Source organism: Scomber japonicus, chromosome 11 (assembly GCF_027409825.1).
Source record: "Scomber japonicus isolate fScoJap1 chromosome 11, fScoJap1.pri, whole genome shotgun sequence".
Classification (NCBI taxonomy): Eukaryota; Metazoa; Chordata; class Actinopteri; order Scombriformes; family Scombridae; genus Scomber; species Scomber japonicus.
In genome coordinates this window covers 10,783,823-10,808,169 of record NC_070588.1, presented here as the reverse complement: position 1 = coordinate 10,808,169, position 24,347 = coordinate 10,783,823, and the positions used below count along the sequence as shown (strand labels likewise).

Sequence of the window (24,347 nt, the reverse complement as noted above, 5' to 3'; positions counted from 1 at the left end):
GGATCAATAAGCAGCAATGATGGCTTCTTATAAAAGCTGTTCCACCAACATCTCATCGAGCAAACTCTGCCATGCACGCCTTTTAAAACAAACATTAAGGAATATGAACATTTTCTTCTCGAAATTAAATTGCTAGAGGTTTATGCAGTAGTCTCAGTCAGTTATCAACAGGATCCCATAGCAGCCAAGATCTGAGCAGATGTCATCCGCTTCCCTTTTTTGCCCAGAAAGAGGCCCTCAGTGATAAAGTGTAGCTCAATATCAATTTGATAAAACGGATCAGCATCACAGGTTGTGAGGTAGAGGATATTTATTCAGATTCTCCCCCATGAGGACTTCTAAGAATATAAGAAACACAGATAATGGCAGGAACGTAAATAAATTAAAGATTTATATCTTAGTTTTATGGGTTTTGCAAGATGGACAATATATATTTTGAATCCACAGCTATGTAGATAAACTGCACAAAAAGGAGGTGGATATGTTGTTAAATTGTATAAACAAACTTTTTTAGCTCCCAGACTATCACTTCATATTATATTGAAGTCAAGGAAGTCCACTCCAGTCGGATAATAAGGATTAAGGTCAGAAGTCACAACCAGGGACTGCTAATTAATCACTTGAGTTTGAATTTGAATTATCAGACAATGGGATGGATATGGTGTCAAAGTGCCAATGCAGTAGACCATAGACTGAAGTTAAGAAATTAATTTAGCTAGTAGAACAGGGGAAGCAAGATAATGACTCTTTTAAGACTGCTCATAGTACCATTTTTATATTCATGAATATGCAAGTGTTAAATCTAACCTAGATGTATCAGGAATACTGATGTGTTATTTTCACTTATTTAAGAACAGAAAGCACCTTTTCCTCTATGCTTTAAAATAAAGTGGTAGACACTATAAATTAAACTGTCACATCAAGTGTTCAAAGTACAAACCTTTGTCAAAGTCACAGTTTACACAATTGACTCATTAAATGTATGCTTAGCAAAACACAATAGATTTGAATTTAAGATAGCTCAAATTGTAGCATAAGACAGCATAATACAACAAAAGCTTGGCACTGAATGTAGACTTGCTAAAGAGCCAGCGAGTTGATTGGTGAGAAGCTATAATTACTTCATCACATAATCCATAACTGTGTCTTTTGGTGCTCTAACACTATTCCAAATGTTTTGTCTCATTTAGTCTCTTATGATTTTCTTATATTTCTGAAGAAATATGCTGTGATCACTTTTACTGTACAGTAATTAGGTCTGTTTACAGTTACAGTGATCACCTGCTTATATGGATCAAAAGCTTGGGATGGAAACATTCCAATACATATGCTGTTTAATTAATTCACATGTCATAATCAAGTGGTCTGCTTACAGTGTTCATTTTGGGTCTTTTCATACATGAAAACATACTTTGCTTTACTTTCATGATGCACATATGATATGCACTTAGCGACTGCAGCACCATTATTGCCTCGCAGTAACCCATCTGCTTCAGGCTGGCTACCTGAGGCTGCTGCTGTGTGCTAGTGTGTAAATTGAAATCATGGCTGGAAAAAGAAAGTAATTTTCTCTTATTGAAAAACGTAATCTCCTTGAAGTTTACGACAAACCACAATAACAAGATAGCAGCAAGGTAGCAGTGAAATAACAAGCACTTGAAACAGCTGTACAATATTTTGAAACACTCAAATTCAGTAAATTGCAAAGCTATCCATTTCATGACGTTCTATTGATGTGATACATATCTACGTCAATTAGATGGTATTCTGTATGAGACACAATGAAAAAGAGGACATATTCAGTTTTAATAATCATCATCTTATAGTGATCATCTTGACCTGGACAGACATGACCTACAATTTCTAAGACAAAAATTATGACTACAATTTTTTTAATCATAATAACATGGCCAGTAATTAATTTCTACTAGATTAAAATGAAGAGGCAGGCATAGCATTTACTTTAAAACAAATGCATTTGATGTCCTGTCCTCAAATCCAAAAAGAGACTGCTGTATTTGTCAGCATTTTTGTTACATTGCCATTGGGCAATCTGTAAAATTGAGAGCTCTATGTGGGACATATCAGGGCAGCATATCAGTGATATTTGGTAGGCACAATTAGATGTCCATGATTTATATAAAAATTATCTTAAAAATCTGTCCTGAAAATAATAGGATGCCAGTGGACAGATTTTTGATTTTTTTTATTTTTCCCAGGGAAAGCTCTGGCAGGCATATTCTGTATCAGGTGTTATTTATTTATAGACTTTCTGGGGATAATGAGCACTAGTGGAAATAAAACTGAGAGTAGTTGAACCTATAAACCTATAAATAAACATGTTGTGAATGACAGTATCAAAAGCCTTGATTTACAGAAAATCCAGACTTTTTTTTTTATTAACTGAAGGATACAATCATTTCAAAAGAGTGAGAGTGTGCTTAAAGTCCAACTAAAATGATGTTTAGTTTATGCCATTTGCAGTCAAATATAATGTCACAATGTATATTTATTCTCATCTCTCATTCTCATAAAAATCTTATACAGTATGTGTGTATGTGTGCTGTTTGTGCAGACAAAAAAAAACTTTCAGGTGGACAAAGAAGAGCTACTGACTTTTGACACTCATCAAGGGCCAAGACGTGTGGGTGGTCTTCCTCCGAAAGAGTGACCACGGCCTGCCGGCTAAAAGCACCCACTCTTTTCTGGTCCACGGTTTGCCTGGTGATTGTGGAAGTAGTGGAGCTGGTCCAGTACAAGGTGTCCCAGGCCCAGTGGTATGCCAGGCCCTCCACTGATCCCACATCTAAAAGAACAGAAACATAAGATTGCTGCTCAAACTCTAACCAAGTAACCTAATTCAGACACTACATAGATTCTTCATTCATCCTTCTATAAATGTAGGCCTGGGGAGCACATGTTATGTAGTCTTGGTTAATAACCCACACATAGTTAACATTTTCCGTTATCTGCCACTACCTGGGGCCACTAAAAGGCAGAGTTGTTTACAGTAGTGTAGATTTAGGTGAAAATATTGACTTTGCCTGTAACAGATGGCAGACTCCAATTGTGTTAGAATTGGAATTACGTTTTCTTGGTGATTGGCAGGGAAATAAATTCATGCCTCACTATTCTGGGCAGACAGCTATTTGTTGATGTAACAGTCACTCAGCAATTGAATGTTTTCATTGGGAACCAATTTCCTAAACACAGAATATAAAACTACAGTTTTGCAGCCTCCAGGTTGATGCAAGAATGTGACTTACAGGAAGGGATTCTCCAGAGAGTCAAAGCAATAGACAGAAAAACTGGCCATATTCATGTTTCATTATTTACTGTAGATTATTTTTGCAATGGTTTGATGAATGACTTATCGAACCTGACCTCCACTGCTTCAATGTTACACAAGGAAGGTCAGAATAACTGCAGTAATGCAGCATTGTTGAGTTGTCATGTAGTAATGCATGAATATGACTTTTCCCCATGGACCACGAGTATTTATGAAAACTTATGATTGTAGGATTGTTTCCATTTTGTTTGGGAGAGGGAAGAACTTTGTACTCTGTAGCAGTAGAAAATGACACCACGCAAAAGTAGTAGAAATTGCCAATCCTTAAACAAAACAAATGAAGTTAATTTAAACCACAAGTATAAAGAGTTCTTTTGGAGTGAAATAGAAACCCAAAAAGGTCTAATATGCCCCTAATCAAATAAAGGAAGCAAAACTATTTCCCCAGAAAGATGAAAACAAAGTTTGTTTCTTTCTCCGATATATCCAATACATTACAATTCAATAAAACCACATTTTACAAATCCACCGGAGCCAAAGCAGCCAGATATCATAGTTTGTTGACCAGATAGAGAATTGGCTTTGTTAGGGCTTTGAAAACATCACCTATGTGAGCCAGGTTCTGTGTGTACATTTGTTCATGTGTAACTCTTCTATTATGTACTGGCACATTTGTTTGCTGTTTGACAAAAAAAAAAAGATTACATGTTATTTAGAAAGGTCTTTAATGTGCATCTTCTGTCTAGTTAGGTTAATCAGTTGAACAAGGCCAAACATTGATGAGATAAGACAATAAAATAATTCAATTCATTTTATAACACCCTTTTACTCACAATAACATCTGTATGATGACAAATATCTTGACAGTAATTTTATCTTTTCTCTAACTTTTGCCGTTTGCATACACACTGCAAAATTTTGGCCAACCATTTTCCTGTATCCCCTTATCCAAAAACCCATAAACAAAATACTGTAAAATACTTAAGACACTACCTGAGTCAGCTGACTACTAATTAATAGTTTGCAATAAAAGCCGTCTGGCAGCTTGGATTTTCTCACAAATTGTCGGCGGGGCGAGGGAGTAATTAATGGGGGACATAGAGTTTAATTAGGGAAATATGGATGATTAACATCTTCACCTTTCCTCAATGACGAGATGCAAGCAGAAATTTTGAGAGGAAAAGAGGGGAGTCTTGGTTTAGATGCTGACTAAAGATGATGATTCCATCAAAAGGTGTATGGATCCTTTAAAAGAACTACACAGGCAGGCATTATAGATTCAAAAATTCAAATTATAGTCAAATTAATTCCTTGCACCACTTTGATTCCACGTTTCGTAAATGCTAAGGTATGAAGGACACTTACAAATCCCAACAGATGGTTTCTAATAACGCTTGTTCATCTCTAGAAGATAATAAATAAGCAGAAAGCTCCCTCAGCAGGGGTGTGCAAGAAGGGTCGGGGGGATGGGTGGGAGTGGATCAGTAACACTCTGCCAGTTTCCTAGTGTGGGTAGGGGGTAGGTGGGGGGTGTTGCTGAGCTCTGCTCCCAGTGGAAACTTCAGAGAATGGCAGACGATGCTAGCCGAGCAGAACAGAGGCTTTTGCTGTTCATCTGACTCCAGTCATGCTTATCAAGACAGGACTGACTGAGCTTTAGTGAAGGGATAGAGAGGGATTGGTCCCATCATTCAATCTGTGACAGTCAGTAAGCAGAAAGCATTCAGACATTGGCATTATATCATACCGATTTTGTATTAAATTGTCTTTACAGGAAAAAAAAAAGACTGACAAGAGGAAAAGGAAATGTCTATATATAGGTAATTGCTATTACTTCTTTGCCTCCTATGTAAATGCTAATAACCAGTGAATATTGTGTTCTTAACAAGGTTGTCCCATATGATTCAATTTATGGTAAAACCATTCGGGTATTGAGTGCAGCACGTCATAACAGCATCAGCTGCAGTCTTGAGTCAGTGTCTAAAATACATCTGTTCAGCCACAGTAGCAATCTGCACTAGAAGCATCTCAGCAGTACTCACATCCCAGTACACAGTAAATGCTCATAAGTAAGGAAAATAGACCTTGAAGATAGAAGCACGCCTTGATTAGCAGTAATGTACCAAAAGTGAAATATGAGCTGTAATGTGGCCACGTATAAAGTCACACAAACAGTTACTAATCCTGGAGCACACAGTACCAAACCATACTCAGGACCATCATGGGTGCTGTAGTAAATGTGCAGCTCCTAAAATGTGTGTAGTAGCAGAAAGTGTGTTATTATTAATAGCATCAACAACAGCTTACAAATAATGTAAACAGAGATAATGTGAAATATACTCACTTTCTGCAATAATAGATCTCCCTGTCCAATCGTCATTGATCATCTGGATATTTCCAAAATGGACATCACTGAAAAAGATGCGGTTGGTCCCTGCTGTCTTCTGACTATAGTCAAAAGCCAATGCTATGACATTCTTGAAAAGAGCAGGATTTTCAAAAGGCTGGACAGGTGAGTTGAGGTCATTCTCATCTGAAAGGTGGATGCTTTTCAGTATAGTCCTCTCAGAGTAGAGGAGATAACCTTCATAGCGTTCACAGGCGAAGCCATCCTCTGCCAAGCGGCCATGAGCACAGGAACATGTTCGCCGACCACTGCCTAGGTGAAAACACAGCTGCTGGCAGCCGCCGTTACTCCTCGAGCAGGGGTTGGTGCCTGTGGTATTAAATGTTAAAAGAATTACTAGTTTGCTTCAGTTTCCTCCACTAGGCAATATAAAGTTTAAAAGGTACATGCATGTACATTGCAAATGAAAATCAAAATGAATACATGAATACATAAAACCGGGAAGTTGAAACCGCAACCTTTCTCTCTGCCTCTGTTAAAGACTGTCACGTCCTTCAAATTGACCCCCAGGCCACTCCTCATGGTAACAGCCTCAGTGGTGTCAGTCTTTAAGCCACGTCGGATTGAACCATTGGAGTAGGCCCTGAAGCACACAAGCAGAGACACAGAGGTAAAATAAGCTTTTTGATTTTAGCTTCAGAGAAGAAAACACAATCACCCAGTTTTGACATACAATTCAAACTGTTGAGGATAGAAACACAATCAAGGCAACAGTTTATTGTCACTGTTATAAAGGAGTAGGATGTGATGACTGATCTTAAAGTAATATAAGACAGATCAAAAACTATGCAAAAAGCCAACCAGTAGTTTCAATTGTGTTTCATTTTGCTGCTGTTTCAGAAATCCCACAACACTACTCCAAAGAACTGCAGCACTGTCTGACTTAGTGAGAAGAAACAAGCAATCGCTAAATGTATATTTTTCCTTATTTTACTGAATCTGCTCTTGCTGATGCCATGGAATTCTGTCAGGAGTATTTACAATAATAGGTGGTGACCTTCGCTATGTGGAATTGCTGCTCCTAATATATTTACATGAGACCTTTGAAGGGAAAGGTTAATATCAGGTTAGTATCGCAGGCTTCTCAGGCCAATGCATGTGTGTGCATTTAAGAAAATAATAAATTACCTGTCAGACCAGTAGATGTAAGGCCCAAACACAGCCACTGAGAACAGGTCTACGTTGGCCACTGACAGTACAATCTCCCGGCTCTCACCTGTCTCAAGGTTGATCCTCTCGATCTTATCTGTGCGAGCGTCGCACCAGTATAATGTATTCTCCTGGAAGGCAATTTTCAAATGCATATTACACAAAAAACTCTTGACATGGTTGCATCTGTGATAAAGAAAAGGAAGATGAGGTAGGAGGTACAGTATATAGGTTGATGAGGCTGTGCAGCAGAAAAATTCACTGTACCTCGTAGTCTATGGAAATTCCATTGGGCCACATAATGCCTGAATTGACCAAGGTGACCTGGTCTGAACCATCCAGGCGGGATCGGCCAATGCAGGGGTTCTGGCCCCACTCAGTCCAAAAGAGATACCTGCCCAACATAATAACAGACGTAAAAACACTGATTAAAAATATATAATTGCTACTTTAAGTATTATATCACTAGAGAAAGAGAAGAGAAGCTTCAACAAGCATTAACTGACATTCTCTGCATTTGGGCTAAATTGCCTCATTAGTAAAGTGCTTTTACTATCAAATTTAGATTTTGGTAAAATGCTCTGAAAAGTGTTTCTTCTCCAACTTGTAGATGGTTCATTCCTTGTCTCACTTTATCATCATCATCTCATCTCGATATATGTGTTCAGATATACAGTATGGCAACATAAAAGTAAAATACGTAAAAACCTTGATCCTAATAAAATATTGTTGCAATGTTCTTGTTAGTTTGGTATAGGTGTAACAAGTGTAACAACACATTGTTGGGATGAATATTTTAGTTTTAAAATAAACTTTGTAAATTCATTTTAAAACAGTTTACAGTACATTTTAAAACATTAATTATTTTAAAATTATTATAATGAAATAATAAATACAAAACAACATGATTTTTTAACTTGAATTAATACAAATAAGGACCAAACACATGAAAAATCCAACTTTTCAGTTTGCATTACTGTCAACATATCAAAACCAATATACAGTAGCTGTGTAATCAGTACTGACCAATAATATTGGTTTGCTGATATATTTGTATACTGTATATGGTTTGACTTATTCAAGATAGAGCAAGTTCTCCCCCATTTGCTCCACTCAACGTGGCTAGTCTACTGTTTAAGTGAATAGGCCACTGCTGAGCCTTGTGGCATTAACAGCCATTGCATGTGGTCATTACTGGTTCAGTTTCATATTTTGATAGAATTCATTTCATGCTACTAATCATGATATTTACACTTTATATGTTTCTGGAGGGGGGTGTATTAAACATGGCTTCTGGCCAATCTGACAACAATAAATGTTTTCTTTTTTAAATTGCTTCAGCTCTGATAATAGAAATGTGACTGATTACATCAAACAGTTCACTGATACAGGGAAAACACAAACATCAAAACACAAAACAAGACATGGCCTACCCCTTCTGTGGGTGTACAGCGATGCCTCTGGGCTGATCAAGTCCTTCAGATATGACCACCGAGCGGTAGGCACCATTCAAACGGGAGATTTCTATTAGATTGAAGCCATGGTCTGTCCAATAAAGGTTTCCTGTGTAGAAAAAACACCATAAATCAATAGCAAGGTGTGTTAATACAGCAGAACCATGAACTTGTTTATACAGCAGACTAAAACTAATCGTTTATTTATCTTGTGAATGATAGGGCGGTAACCTATTGTCTCACTGAGGCTTATTGGTTTTTAATTGATACAAAAATAAAACAAAAACATCTACTTAATGCCACAATTCTTAATGGTACACAAGTAAGACGTTTTAGCAATCAATACCAACTTGACAGCCTGCAATAATAGCCCCTGGAGCACTGGGAGTGGCAATACTAACCAGCAATCCAGTCAACAGCGATGCCTTCAACCCGACTGATGCCAGTAGTAATGATATCCTCCCTCCAGGTCTGATCACGTTTGGCCCGGGATATTCTATTCAGGCCCATGTCTGTCCAATACACAGTGTCATTTCCTGCAAAATACAGTTAATGACAAGGCAAAATGGGATAATGAATGTGGCTGCCACAAAAGTAGTTATGCCCTCAAACAAAGCAGCTCATGAAACCACATTTTACTGCAGCACGGCCCATTTCACCAAATGTTGTGTGGGACAATAAAGTATGATGGTGAAAATACCCACACAGTCCATCCATAGCTCTTTGTTGACATACAGTGCTTGAGCAGGCAAGGCAATTGTCAGCCAAATTTTACAGGGCAGTATATTGCTTCATGCAAAACATGGTGTTGGTAAAACTGTTATGGACCCTTTTTGATTTTACAGCCCTTTTACATAAGCATATGAAATAGTATGTAATTTATATCTGGTGTAGTCTCAAAGTGCATCTCTGTACATTCCTGTCAATTTGGCTCTGTACTGGTTGTTAGGAGGTTAGAGGGCGTTATATGTTTATTTGCACTCTCTTGTTCCAGCTACCTTCACACTCTGTTAACACGTAGCTCATATATGACAAAATACAGCTGCAGGGCTTTCATCCGTTCTGCTCTGGCAGCCTAGCTTCTGTAATGGCATGTAAATGATATGCGTAAGCTATCAGCTGCTGCTCTTGGAAGGGCTTAGTAATGCATTTGCATGTTCACCTGCTGAAAGTCATAAAAGGGAGGACAATCGTCAATTTAGTCCTGAACTTTGGCAATGTCTAATTCTGTCTTGGATGTCACTTATTTCCTTTTTTCCAAAAGCTGTGGTCACACATCAAAATTGCTTGTGACCTTTGGAGTCACTCACATTCAGAATAAAATTTTAGGCTCTCTTGGTAATTATTGGATAATGGACAGGATCATGACCATTACTTATGTAATGAGCAACACAACCTACTCTTGTTCTCCTGAACTCGTTGACTCAGTTGTAATTTTTGTGAATAATATTGGACATTGGTCACATATGACTAAGAGTCATTCAGAATAGGAAATGGTCAATTCACCACTTAAAACCTTCGTACTGCTGCTTCTGCTAACTGGCCGGTCAAGGTTTACAAATGTAAACATAAGAGTATATACCAAAGAAAAGCTGGAAAGTCTAAATAATAGCTACAATCCCAACCACATAGACAAACAACACCATGTCTGCATCCATCTCTGTATCCATCTCAACATCAGAGGAAACACCACAAGGCAAATGTGGAGGGATTAAACACCTGCTGCAATCCTGACCACATGAATCTTCTCTGCCAAGCATCCTGCTAGCCATTGTACAGGCAGGATAATAAACTGGATGACCTCCATGTCTGCATCAGTTACCAACAGGATATCAGGAAATATAATGTCCTTTGTTTCACTAAACTTGGCTTAGTCTTTGCCATTCCACCAGGTGACTCCTCTTCTAGCAATCTGATAAAACAGTGGACTCTATCGAGAAAAAAGGATGAGGCATGTGCTTTATGGTGAATGAGGATTGGTGTGACAGTGGGAATATTAAAATGCTATTCTGATCCTGCTTACCTGATCTGGAGATACTGTCAATCAAATACAGACCTCACTTTGTACAAAAGGAATTTACATCAGTGATTATCACAGTGGTCTACATACCACCACAGGCTAGTACAAAGGGTGCCCTCTCGAATCTTTGACTTGAAGACTTGAATTGCTCACAGACCAATAATCCTGATGCTGCGCTCATTGTTACCAGAGATTTCAATCAGGTTAAACTTAAAAAGGTTATGCCTGACTTCCACCAATATATTGACTGCACAACAAGGGGAATAAGCACTCTGGATCACTGCTTCACGCCATTCAGAAACTGCTACAGAGCGGAATCGTAGCAATTCTGGATTCACAAAGAGCAACCATGCAGCTATCTTACTAAGGTCAAAGTATGGAAAAAAACTATGACGCTGCTCCTAGTGACGCAAGAGGTCGGGAAATGGTCAGGCTATTCTAAAGTTTGCACTACATGATGTAGTCCGGAGCATGTTCCAGGACACCAGTCAACATCACCAATTACATGAATGGTTTCACTGAGTATGTGGTATATTTGATATGTGAAACAACAAAAGTAACTACAAAAAACTCCAGTTAAAAAATACAGACAAAAAAATACAGGCACCATGGTTCATCAGAACCATCCTGGATGCCATTAACTATATTTATAAAGTTGCAGCAACCTACAATGTATGAAGAGCAATAAAGAAGGTAAAAAGGGACTACAAGCAAGTGGACCTACAATTCCAGGAGGGCAATCTTGGTCTAAGATCCATGACAGATTACAAGTTGACCTGAGGACAGCCCTGGATGATCAATTAAATGATTGAAACCGGCACACATGAGGCACACATGCATTTCTGATCCAAACTACATGGCAATTAATGGCAGTTGCTGATATATTTCAGTCTGGACCAAAGTAGTTGACTGGACAATCAAACCTTTTTCCTAATTAAACAACCAATTATGTGGTTTGAGTCTGGACTACAGAACAACAAATAAGGCGACAGGGAGCAATTGTCTCTGCTTTCTAAGAGTGTTATTAATCACTGTTGTGTTGATAAAATATAGCCAACAAAAATAAAAATGTTTAGGTGGCAATGGTTAGGTTACGTTTAGGTACAAAAATGACTTGGTTAGGTTGAGGGAAAGATCATGATTTGGGTTAAAATGATCACTTGGATAAGATTAGAGAAAACGTGATGTGGGTTAAAGTTACTTCTTCCTTAAAGTTAGGCAACCTTCTTTGTCATGGCTACAATAATAACCATGGATTTTATGGCTAGAGGGCTTCTTTTTTTAAAAACTGTCCTGACCCATGATTGGAAATTTGATACCTGTGGGATGCATAGAGTGGTCTCCTGTGGCAAAATCTGCTGCTTGGTTGTAGACTTCATCTACTGCATTTCCTCCACATAAGAAAATGTGTTGCCATATATAAACGTAATTTCGAGGATGTCGCTGTTCATAATTACTATGGCTGCTAGATGGCATCTGTCACTCAAACATAACTATATGTAATTTATGGACAACTGACATGATGACCTAGCCGCTGTGTGATGTATGTACATTGCACTGAAAAACAACATTAAAAGTAAAGTTCAAAATTACACACAAAAAAAAGTAAATATCTCAAAATAATGCCCAGACTTTGATGTGGAAGTTTGAAGTGTTTTGTCGGATTATTTTCTCCCTGCTGTTGATACACAACAGTTGGTATCATCAACTACCAAATAACTAAATAATAAGGGTAGATAATAGTCCCTTTCTACAGGCAGCTGTTGGCAGTGAAGTGTAATGTCTACCTCACACTTCAGAATATTGAACCACTGTAAAAACAAATAGTATCCCTTACTAAGAATAACATGGAAAGTTTAGAGTTGGGGTTAATACCATATACAAGTCTTTAGAAAGATAACTGAAGGTCCAAGAGTGAATTTAGAATCCAATAATCTTATTTGAAATCTAAGAGTCAAAAATAATCTGTTCAGATGTTTATTAAATTAACTTTGATTTAGCTTCGAAATTTGCACGGGAAAACTGAGACAGACTTTTCCCAAACTTTCCAAGTAAACTGAACATGTTAGAATTTGATCTTTTGTTATTTGTCATTTCCTAGCCTCTTTTTTTCTTTTTTTGCAAACCTACAAAGCAAAGTTATATAATACATATGGAATTACCCAAACATGTAATCTCTATCTGGTGCTGCTTTTCTATCATCCTAAATATATAAACCTTTTTGTGTCTATGTAGTTTGTTTCCATTCTCAGTTGTACATATGCAATTTCCTCTACACAGCTTTTGTTATTGTGCATGAGTAGCAACATATTATATATATAGAGCACGACCAGCCTATAGTATATTCATAGCATTTGTCAGTGTAATAAATCTATCATTTTTATCATATATATTATGTAGAAGGAAGCAGGGATGTAACAAATGACAGCACAAGCTATCGGCTTCATGCTTTGCAATGCACGTTACAGTACCTTCATTTGATACACAAGAATGAAAATGCCCCACAACCATTCATCGATTCTAATCTGTGATGATGAAGCAAATCAGATTTGGGAATTGCTTTGTATTAAGATTGCTTCAGAGGCTTGTGAGGAAATAGTTTCATGTTATTCATACTGAGGTTCGCTGTAATGTGAACTTATTACTCTTTCATCTGTGCTGCACTCCACAAGCCCACAGACCATTATTCAAAAGCATAGAGCCCAGTATAACAAAGACCTTTCCTTTGCCCTCATTGTTTTAAGACTGAAAGGTTTATACTCTGGGAAATGAAGACAAGGAAGTGAAGTGTATTGTGTAATATAATGTAATTGAGCAACACCAGTGACATTTAACTAGTTAGTAGTTAACTAGTTAAGTACTGCTTTATGAAGAGTGATGCACTTTCATGTTAGCCATAATATTAGCATGCAAAAAAGAACCTTAAAATCTCAGCATACCTGAAAATATTGCTTAAAGGATGATCAGTGTACTCTGTTCGGTGATTCTAAAGTAAATGCATACAATTTTTATTTTGATAAGACTTCTAATTCCCTGGCTGTACTAAGGCAAAAAAAACTTTGATGTGTCAGATAAAATTCCCCTCTTGGAAATAGTAGCTTGCAGAAGGAAAATGAAAGAAGCAAAATGCTATTTTGTTAGATGATTTCTAACTGTTAAGTCCAAAACTGTAATTTCCTGCCTTAGTTGATAGTGTGCATTGTAGTATGACTGGTAACATGGGCAACATATTAATAATTTTGCCTGATGCCGGTGGCATGGTTAAGACCACATTACCACAATATTCATGGTTCAATTCTGGTAGCAGATATTTGTCGCATGTCATTCCGCATCTCTCTCCCCTCATTTCCTTTCTACCCCCAACACTGACACAATGTAATAGAGGTAGGAAATACCAATAAAAAAACAAAACAAAAACAATGTGCTTGGTGCTTCATAAAAGGTTTCTATGTAACAGTCAAATCTATGTAATCACACCTACATGCTTCCTCTTCCATTAACACTGTTGACAAATAAATTGGAATTTCTTTTTTTTTCCATTTTCGCAAGACTTTTTAGTGTCCATACAAAGATATGTGGTTTGAAATGTATGTTTATTTATGCACTTTTATACAATAAAATATATATACAATATGTGTGTATTGGGAATATGTAAATCTACATATGGAACCACCTTAAACTGGTCAACTTGATGTCTTTAGTTAGGCTGCCTCACCACATACAAGCCCCCCCAAAAAAACAGTTGAAAAAGAAAAGGTAAAAAATAATAAATGAAAATAAATAATTATTCCATTTGTTTACTTTCCAAAATTACATTAAAGTTTGTGGATTGGCTAAAACACCCAGAACAACACGCAGTATGTTCATTAAACCATACATCACACAAAACAACCCCTTAAGCAAATGTGTGATGTCCAGTCGATCACCTGGTGCACCTTCACAAATAATCCTTATGTGTGCTGCATGATACATACCTGCATGGAAGTCAACTCCCACAGCAAACAGTGTTCCTGTGATGGGCATGAGAGCTTCACTATTGTCATTAGGGTCCAAAGCAATTCCCCTGATTCCCTCATGGATTGAATACATCAGAAATGAGTCAACACCTAAAGAACAACAGAATGAAGACCAGCATGCAGTATTAGACCACAAACATAGACATAATAGCACATTATGAATGCCCTTAGGGTGATGTTCAGATAAATCACATACATTGAAACATAAATACAAAGATGTTGTAGTCATGGTCATAAAAAAGTATTTGGGAAACCTACCCTCACAAGACATGCGGTCGCTACGCAAGTTATAACCAACAGTGCAGGAGCAGCTACGGCTGTTCTCGGAAGTTGGAAAACAGAGCTGTGAGCACCCTCCGTTGTTTATCTGGCATGGGTTTCTTCCTGAATGTTAAGCACGACCAACAAAAGGCACAAGATAAGGTATTATAAATGTAAGTGACTTGTGTGTGTTTGTCTGTGCCTGTACCAGCTAATGTGTGTTTGTGTTGTGTTGATGTGTTTGAGCGTGCTTACCTTTCTGACCCTCTCTGTCATACACTTTCATGTGAACCACCCCACTGGTCTTGTTTCTCAGAATGACAGGGTTCCGTCCGTCCCTCTTGGTAACCGTTCCCAGCTGTGCTGACTCTTCATCTGCCCACCAGAGTTTGCCACCTGTACCCATAGCGTCATTTTCTTAAAACTATGGCCACAGATACAGATTCAGTAAAATTGCATTGCAAAGGACAAATTGCTTTTTTTTTGCTCCAAATAATACTGCAACATCAAGCCTTCAAAAATGCTACTTTACAATTAAAAAGCTCCCTTCATCACCAATTCAAAGTATAAGCGACATGCTTCAGCTTTCTTTCTAATCCACCAGGGCTGGCACTCTTATACTGTAAATCCCCTTAATAATTGAAGCATTGTCTGAGCTGATTTGTGATTAAGAAATGGGGTACCATGTCCCTTGACCTACCCATTTGCAATTTATGATGCCTGAATCTTGCAGCCATGAGCGACTCTTTGTATTATATTTGGGAAAGGCTTTTGTATCACCAAAGGCTCGCCCATGCACTTGATCAATTTGGGTGAGTTCCCATTATGAAATCAAACAGGCAAAACTGTCATTCTGAATGGAACTTCGACAGATAGTTAAGGAAGACAATCACATTTACACACAATTTCTATGGCATGCAGAAATATTACACAATCTTTGACAACTGATATTCATCAGTGTCCCACTGTGCTTGTGGTTGTATAACATGCAACAATCCTTAAGGATTCAGAGGTAGTTTATCTACATCTTTGATGTTTTACTTTGTAAGACCATCCTTCATGGGGTTAAATTATCTTGTAAGAGCCACTCCAAACATCTAAATAAAACAAGGGTGCAGGCCAGTGAAACTGACAACATGTACTGTAGTTGTTGTGTGTCATGGCTTTTCACTGTCTACTCCCTGACAGAGTGCTGGTCTGTCTGGCTGTATGTGACAGTGAACCTCCAGGTTTTAGTGCTGCTGTCGTGAGCATAAATGATGAGTGTGTCTTCGTAAAGAGGCACATGCACAATAGGCTCCTGACCCCAGCACAACAAACCATCACCACCACATGGTCCTCCAGCCCTATCTCTGCCCTCAGCAGAAATCAGTGATGCACTGTCCAGGCACTTTGCCACAGGCTCTACATTTTAAAATCCCAGTGAAGTGCAAAGTGGACAAAAGTCAGGTGGCCTTTCCCTTCAGAATAGACATTGTAAAGGGCACTGAAACAGGTATGATTTTAGTCCTTTTAGAAATACTAGACATAGACCATAGTGGACAATTACACTAAGGAGGCATGGTTTGAAATAGGAAGCATAATGGAATGACTCATTCATATTTATACAGATGTAACACCAAAATAGGTAATTGTGGATCATCCTCCTCAACAAGTAAAAAACAAAACAAAAAATGTGTTTCTTTTAAGCATAGCAAGCCTTCACAAACGATTTTCACTATTAATCAGTAGCAGCAGTCCCTTATTAAATGACTGATGACTGAATGATCAATGCCAAATCAGGTGAATATTCATTCAACCCTTCTGAGCAGCGCTGCCTTTACTTACATGCATAATAGTCCTGCACACAAACTGGTACAGTGCATTACCCTCTTTAACTGTATTAGCAACATGATGTAGATGACACCATAATGTTGCAGTCAAAACAATATGTCGTCAAAAAAATGTTACTTATCAGACAATTTAACATTGAAACTTTTTATTTTTTCAAATAACAACAATCAAAACATGTGGCCTTGAGGTTCACACAATCAATCCTTTGAAGGTGAGACATTGTTCTGTTCTCTTACCCTGTTGTAATAAAAACAAAACAAACACACACACTAACACATACACAGAGACTATTCTCACTTGCATTAATAGCTTCAGGCTCAATGTCATCCTTTAAAAAAATCAAATAAATTCCCATGAGTGAGAATGACAGTCTACATGCCATTTACAAAACACTTGAACCTGGAGGGCATGCTAGCCTAGATAAGCTTCGCACCCTGTGTTAATTTGATGCCGTTGGGACCGCCGGCCAGCTGTGATTGCTCGCTTGTGGCACATCATATTCAATTTCCACTTCAACTGCGAGTTTGATTCCAGGCAAGTCAAGGCTGATGGATCTCCCACCTTCTAAATAGAAGCCCTCACCTTTCCCTCAAGCCAATCCAATTATTACAGAGCCGTAGGACCTGAGTGGATCGACCTTGTGTCAGTAACAGTGCCTTGGTAATACCTTTCCACAGCCATCTTGCACAACCACAAAGACATGCATGCAAAATTAGTACACCAAGAGGAAACACAAGCACCACAGAATGTTTCCTTTAACACACTTCGTCATGCTCACTAATTGAATCGCCATTTCAATCGATTGCTGTCAATTCGCTCTCTGAAGCTGAGGATGTATCATCACAAAACTTTTACAGCAGAAGGTAATATTCTTTTAAGTCTGATTCCTCTGAAGAACTCCACTCCACAGATATCACTGCAGTCAAATCACCTTTGCAAAATCCCTTTCAGCAGTTACGTGTCTACCTCTGCCTCCTGCCTTGAAGGACAGCACTCGAGCTTTCCTTGTTTACACATGCTGCTGCTTTGTAGTAACCTCAGCCACTTCAAACATGACCAACTAATCAATCAAGATATCACAGGCCATGAGAGAGAGGAGAGAGAGAGAGGACTGGTAGATTAATGCAATTTAATGCTGATTGATTGATCTTTAATTGGTACAGTTATATGAGCACATTTTGAAGGATGCTGTTATAACACAACACCTTAACTTAAGTAACGTGTTGTCAAGGGTTATCACATTGGAAACTTGGATATGGAAAACAATTCTGTCACGGCTGACATGTAATCTGGCAAAAAGTGAAAATGCGATATGAGTTGTTAAATGTTATAATGAAAGACCAACCTCAACATTAATAACTTAATATATTGATGGTATCTATTTTACACCCAACCTGGGTGAAGTCAATTGCTTCTTGTCTAGAAAACGTAAGGTCTGTGATATCCTCATTAAAGCAAGTCTGATGAGTATTAAATAACATGGTCACGCTTGCATGAATCCAAGTACAAATCTACTAGATTGCTATATTCTATTTATAGTATTAATTACAATGTGAGAAATGTTCTGTTGAGCCACTGTGAAATTTCTCTATTTAACAAAGTATAATAATAACGCAATATAGTGCTGTTCATTCAACCATTCAAAACTATTTCCTCAACACAACAAAATATCATTAATTGTGATTGATGGAGACTTGCAGACATCATTTCACTGTTTTGCTGTACCTGCTACTGTGCAGGAACCAAGCCATTACTCTGTGTCACCTCGTATTCTATCTCCCATTTATGAAACACAATAATGAAGTCTCCATCGTCCATATAACAAACAGCCTTTCCTGGTCAAAGTCTTTAGTGTATGAAATGCCTACAAAAATGTACCAAAGAGATGTGGCTTACAGTTGCAGAATGCAAACGGCTCACAGAACAGCAGGATGCCATTCTGCCACTGCTGTGTTATTCTGTAGCAGTATAAGAACCAAAGTGTTCTCTGAACATGCTGACAGATACCCACTATGCTAAGAAACCAAGACCTGTCATGATTAATAACATGCTTCAAGAACACAAAGTATCACCCTGGTAACACACTTGATTTAAATTTTCCTTTAAAAAATTTAATAAATCAAAAATTAAAATGGTGAAAAAAAAGATATTCACACACACACACACACACACACACACACACACACACACACACAAGCAACTCTCTGTTCAGTATGTTTGCTCTCTTCTCATTATCAATCTTGGCAAGCAAAATGCATTCACATAGCTCAATGGGAAGATTCCCAGTTGTCAAGACTGCAGCAGCAGCATGGAAAAAAATACAATTTTGGTTGGCGGTATGGAAAAAAAGGCAAGGCATTGCAGGTACTACTCAGTATACTCAGTTTGGCATATTCAGTATGTGTGCAATTTCCCCTACAACACAAACTGTTTGTCTATCTATATTGTATTAATTACAGAAATACATCTTGGATGTTAGAGCAGTAATAAATGTCCCTCCTGAATACTGAATGTTATATTTTAAAGCAGATGTTGGAGTACTGTACTGTAGTTGATAGTGACATGGTCAGTATAAGAAGCATGTATACAAAAACTAAAAGTTCCTGTTGCAAAGCTTTCTACCCAGGCCCAGCCACATTGGCTTGGGTTTCAGCAGATTTCTAAATGAACCTACAGGTTGATAGATGATGTGACACATTGGATTCAGCACTGATACCAAGAATCAACACATAATGAACACCCTCCTCTCTTTTCATTACAAAGGGGGTGAGAAAATCAATCATCAATCACTGCTTCACTGTTTTAATTATCTAATGCCCCTGCTACTTCACACAAAGTGAAGCACAAATGTTGTGAGGAATGGCTAAACGGCTCCATTCTACAGCCACTTAACTGGTTAAATACGTAATCCCTCCACACTCACTGACTAATCCCCAGTGGCAATCTGATGCACTCGTGACAAGCTCCACTCACCCATCACGGCCAGAGCTGTGCCTTTGGCTAACTCCCTCTTCAGAGTCTCCAGCACTTCCAACCCATTGCCATCCAGATTGCACCTGTTGATAGTGCCATTGGCTGAGCTTATCCAGTACAGCTTGTTGGCAGTGTAGTCTATTGAGAGACCTGAGAGGAAGACAAGTGAAAAGGAAACAGCAGGGAGAAAACAGGAGGTTAGTACTCACCATGATGGCTCACTAGGACTGACTTCAAAATAGGCAAACCGCTAATCAAAGACATACAAAATAGGTACATATGGATACATAGATAAAACAAATGAACAACTTATGTTTTTTAATTATTTTGAGACATCAAATTTAACAAAGTAAGAAAGTATTCATGAAAAGAGTGGCTGCCTCTACCATATTTTGCCACACTGAGTTCCACCAGGAGGGATGAACCAGTAAAATTAACCAGTATAATAAACATATTAAGTTAGAAATCCTTACTACATTGAAGTGGTGCACTGAGAAACTGCATAACACAAATATCAATCAAATTTAAATGAAGTAATTTGGACTACTACACTTTACTGCACAGTACTGCAACAACACACAAAGTAATGATGCAGAACTGCTTAATATTAATATACTGTACTGTAGTTTGCATGCAGTTGGTTGGAGAAGGTATTTATGTGTATATAACCGGAAGATCTTAGGCTTTTATAAAAACTCCAGCTGGCATGAAAAATGAACAAGAGAGACACTGGCAGCTTTTAAATCCATTTCCTGGCTGACATGATGGTTTTTCATAGAATACAACTATCAATGGTGGGAACTGAAAGCAATTTCAATTGTGGACCTCTGGACAACTCACTGTCTCCCACCATGTGTTGGATTTATGTCTGGCAGATTCACAGTCACAATGCGTCATTAATTTACTCTTGTCCCCAGGTCTATCCCATAATCATAAATGAAGGTGGTGAAATACGGTGCACCCTGCTATCTGTATTGCTGACAGGCTTGGGAGAATGAAGAAATTCAATGCAGCCAATGGTGTTGTTTGTGTGAGAAAGGGGGAGTTTGACCTTGAGATGTGTGACAACACACACTAGAGATGAAGACCTGCTGATTGTTTTCAAGCTGCCCACTCGAGCATGTGGTGAAAGAGTTAATATTCAAAACATATGACTGTACTATGATTTAAATATTACCCCTATGAACATGTAGAGAATGTTAAAGATCACACGCAAGATTACTATGTTGAATATGCAGAGCTGTCAGAAAAAGCATCGCATCATTTACTGCATGTTCCCAAATATTGCAATTCACACCCCAAAAGGAAAAAAAAAATCTTAATTTAATCACTTCCCTTTCTGTTGGTGCATCACAGCAGATGACAACCACAACTGTTGCTTAGTGGTTCTTTTCCAGTTCTACACTCATCACAACACATTTAAGACTGACAGTTTGATACTTATAGATCCATCCTACTCAACAGCTGCTTTAAGGATTTTAAATGATCATCCTCACTAGATTTACATACTTGTTCCCCACCTTTCTTTCTTCTTTTCTTTATTCCATGTTTAACACATTTAATTACTTTGCCTTGGTTTCAATTTAATGAACAATGTGATTTTGGATTACAGTAACAAAAAATCTTAACTCATGTTCTGAGTGAACTGACAAAGGTCAAATGCAGAAAAAAAAATCTGTTTCTAAAACTGTCAGTCTAAGACGTACTACTGTTTCAGGGGAATTACACAAAATGTCAATTAGACTTTGATTCCAGAGAAAACTTGGACTCCATTAAGACATCATTAGATCTTCAAGTATCACAATTCAGTCAACATGGCATGCTGTGTGCATGCAGTAGGTACAATATGTAGTTGAAGTATATATTCAGGTGAGCAATCAGTGACCTTTTAGAAGAACTGAGCATTCCATTTATATTTGCATATGTGTCAGTCCACACTACATACGCATGCATAAACAACAGTGCCCCCATATCTACAATTGATAATGGCTGAAAACATTATCTAACTAAATGTAATAATAATTGTTGGAGCCAGGGGGGCGGTTTGAGCAATGATGTTAAGTTCTACAGCATTGCTAAGGCAACCATCTCAACCTTGTACTATACATGAACTGGAATACAAGACTTCATACTAGGGGGGTGTCCTTGTCAGATGGATGAGGTAGACACTGGGCTTGAACTATATGCAGTCCATATTAAGGCAGTTAAAATCACAAAGCAATTGTAGGGTGCAATCTACAATTTTTGAAATTACAATGTGCCACACTAGATCCTTTTAAAAGATACTGGCAGATTGACTTCTTAAATGTTTTAACATAAAAGCCAACCAGATTAATTCATTCATGGCCATCAAGTACCTCCAAATTAATCCATCCTTTTCTTAATAATCTATAATAATTATTCTTTTTAAAGTAGAAAAAGAAAAAAAAGAAGGCTCCATCAATCAACTCTGGGCAGTTGTGTGATGCATAGATGTCTGTAGGGTCAGTTTTAACATTAGAAGTACCAGTAGCAACAAAGTGTAGATGATACTACAATTAACGCAAATGTAAAAATCCATACATGTATTTAATTCACAGATGGTTTAAAAGTAAATAATTTCTTCAGGAATCAAACAATGAGGGATACAAGTGTCTGCTGTAGGCAAATAAGTTTGTCTCAGAAAGAAAAATTCAAATTTCTTGACTAAGCACACATATACATTGATACATTTACCCAAAGACTCTGGGAAGTTGCCTGTTGAGATAACATGATAACAACGTGATCTTTCTAATTGGTGTTGAAATTCGTTAACAAAGAGAAAATGCTAATAGATTTAAAAAAAAAAAAGACATCTGATTCACTTCATAAAAGTCAGTGCATGTACATACATGGAACTAAATTGATTATGCACAGATTAAGGCAAACCAAGATGATTCCAATTTTCAAGTAAGCACCTTTATTGGGTTATCTGCATCAAATTAAGGTTTGAAGAAGAACATTACTTTGAATTAATTTGGAATGAAGTCAACACAAATGGAAAGTAGTGCATGCAGTGCCACAGCTGTGGATGCTGGAAAATTTAACTGAATTAAATTACCATAAATTCAATCCATAACCAAACTATATTGACAGATTCCTTATTTTTTACCCCCTTTTCTGCAGTGAGATACCACACAGAGACACTAACCTGATCATTAAAAGACTGGAGAGATTGGGTTATTGTAAACTATGTATGTGTTTTAATCTGATCATTTATAGTCATATCAAATTGTACATTATTATTTAGTTATGAGTGGTCTAAGTCTAACTCAGTACGCTACCCTCATACTGACCTACAGGTTCCCTCTGATTCTGATGGAGGACCTTGCTGTTGCTCCCATCCATGTTGGCCATGTTTATGGTGTTGCCATCTGTCCAATAGATTTTCCTGTGTGAGAAAGTGTAAAAATAAACAGTTATCGATTCAATTAGATATCATGTGGTTTATAACATAATTAGTAAATGTTATGTTTTTATCCATTATAAATAAAAATTGAATGTAAGCCAATATATTTTGTTGACAACTTGATAAAGATTTGAACTAACCTTTGAACCTCAGAAAACATATTTTGTTTTTTACAGCAACAAGCCTTTGATCGGTCTTTCAGTCTGCAGTCAGGTTTCTTAATATGATGTATTCAATGTGATGCACAGATGAAGTGTACAGACTGATCTAATCTACTTACCCCTTGGCGGGATGCACTACAAGGCACCTTGGCTTATCAATGCCGTGGATGATGGAGGTCTTCAGGGACCCATCAAAGCGAGCCACATTGATTTGCGACTCGTCATTATCAGAGCTGAGCCAGTATAAGTTCCTGGAAAGCCAGTCCAAAGCCAGGCCACGGCAGTTCACTATGTCTGTCAGAAAGTGCATGAAAAACCTGTCACACCTGTGTCTTTTACCATGACCAGAAAGGCAAGAAAAGTGACAAGACTTTTGAGATATATTTTTTTCCTCTTGAGCAACTGGAGTTACTGGAAATACAAAGATGCTGCACCTTGCTGTCATGTCAATGGGAGAGAAAACATTAGTTATTGTAATTAATAACCACATAACTAATTATTAATTGGCTATTAACTGGCTACAAATAACAATGACTTATACTTAATAATTAATTAATTAATTATGTACTACTCCCTACCCAAGAAAGAAAGGCCCACATGGCAGATTCCTTTACCACTGTTATATTCAATTGCTACAAAACATATATAATAATGACTCAGTCACTCACACACTCACCCACTCACCCACTCACAGCTATGACTTTGGAATTTTTTTGGTTGTCTAGAATTTTCCCACCTGCAGAAATGATGGTCTCTAGCTGGGTGCCATTGATGAAGGCACGTTTGATGGTTTGGGTTTTGATGTCAGCCCAATAGATCCTCTCCTCTTGGGCATCATAGTCCACAACCGTGACATCATCGATGTCTGGCACCGTTAGTGCCGTCATGACATTCATGTATGGGTTGTCAATATCTACACCACGGATTTCAGACCGTCGTACATACAGGAGGAACCTTTTCAATGCTGGTGAGATGAGAAAGAAATCACACATTGGAAAAAGGGAACCTTTTCTGACCTTTTTTTTGTCAGGTGCAGCTGAGAAGTTGGTACAAATAATGCTGATGTCAATCAAAAGGGAAGAAATTCATATGTTAAACAAAACTCTCCTGCTAGAGCTCTCCTGCTGATATAGTATCCTATATTTAAACTCGGGAAAAAAATGAAGGCGTTAAGTGCTCACCAAAGCAGGATTGTTTGTTGGGTGAAAGCTTTGTTAGGTGCGGACAGGTGCAGGACGCAGTGTGGTTGTAATTGATGAGACACAGATGTGAACAGGGACCACGTCCATCATTCTCTTCACATGGGTTTGATGCTGATGAGAAAAAACAAGAAAGATAAAGTAAGAGGGGAAGAGTG

At 37.8% G+C, this 24,347-nt stretch overlaps 1 protein-coding gene across 1 annotated transcript in view; it reads right to left on the bottom strand.

Annotated features, from left to right (window-relative positions):
- Positions 1–24,347, bottom strand: part of lrp1bb (low density lipoprotein receptor-related protein 1Bb) — a 204,709-nt gene that overhangs the window by 67,882 nt on the left and 112,480 nt on the right. Inside the window, exons 29-43 of the mRNA XM_053329127.1 lie at positions 24,172–24,303; positions 23,727–23,954; positions 23,110–23,284; positions 22,717–22,811; positions 19,403–19,552; positions 14,852–14,992; positions 14,594–14,719; positions 14,294–14,425; positions 8,701–8,835; positions 8,279–8,408; positions 7,113–7,239; positions 6,825–6,976; positions 6,155–6,279; positions 5,634–6,005; positions 2,617–2,806 (exon numbers count right to left, since the gene is read on the bottom strand). Coding sequence (XP_053185102.1) covers positions 2,617–2,806; positions 5,634–6,005; positions 6,155–6,279; positions 6,825–6,976; positions 7,113–7,239; positions 8,279–8,408; positions 8,701–8,835; positions 14,294–14,425; positions 14,594–14,719; positions 14,852–14,992; positions 19,403–19,552; positions 22,717–22,811; positions 23,110–23,284; positions 23,727–23,954; positions 24,172–24,303 — 2,410 coding nt within the window. The remainder of the gene's footprint in view (positions 1–2,616; positions 2,807–5,633; positions 6,006–6,154; positions 6,280–6,824; positions 6,977–7,112; positions 7,240–8,278; positions 8,409–8,700; positions 8,836–14,293; positions 14,426–14,593; positions 14,720–14,851; positions 14,993–19,402; positions 19,553–22,716; positions 22,812–23,109; positions 23,285–23,726; positions 23,955–24,171; positions 24,304–24,347) is intronic.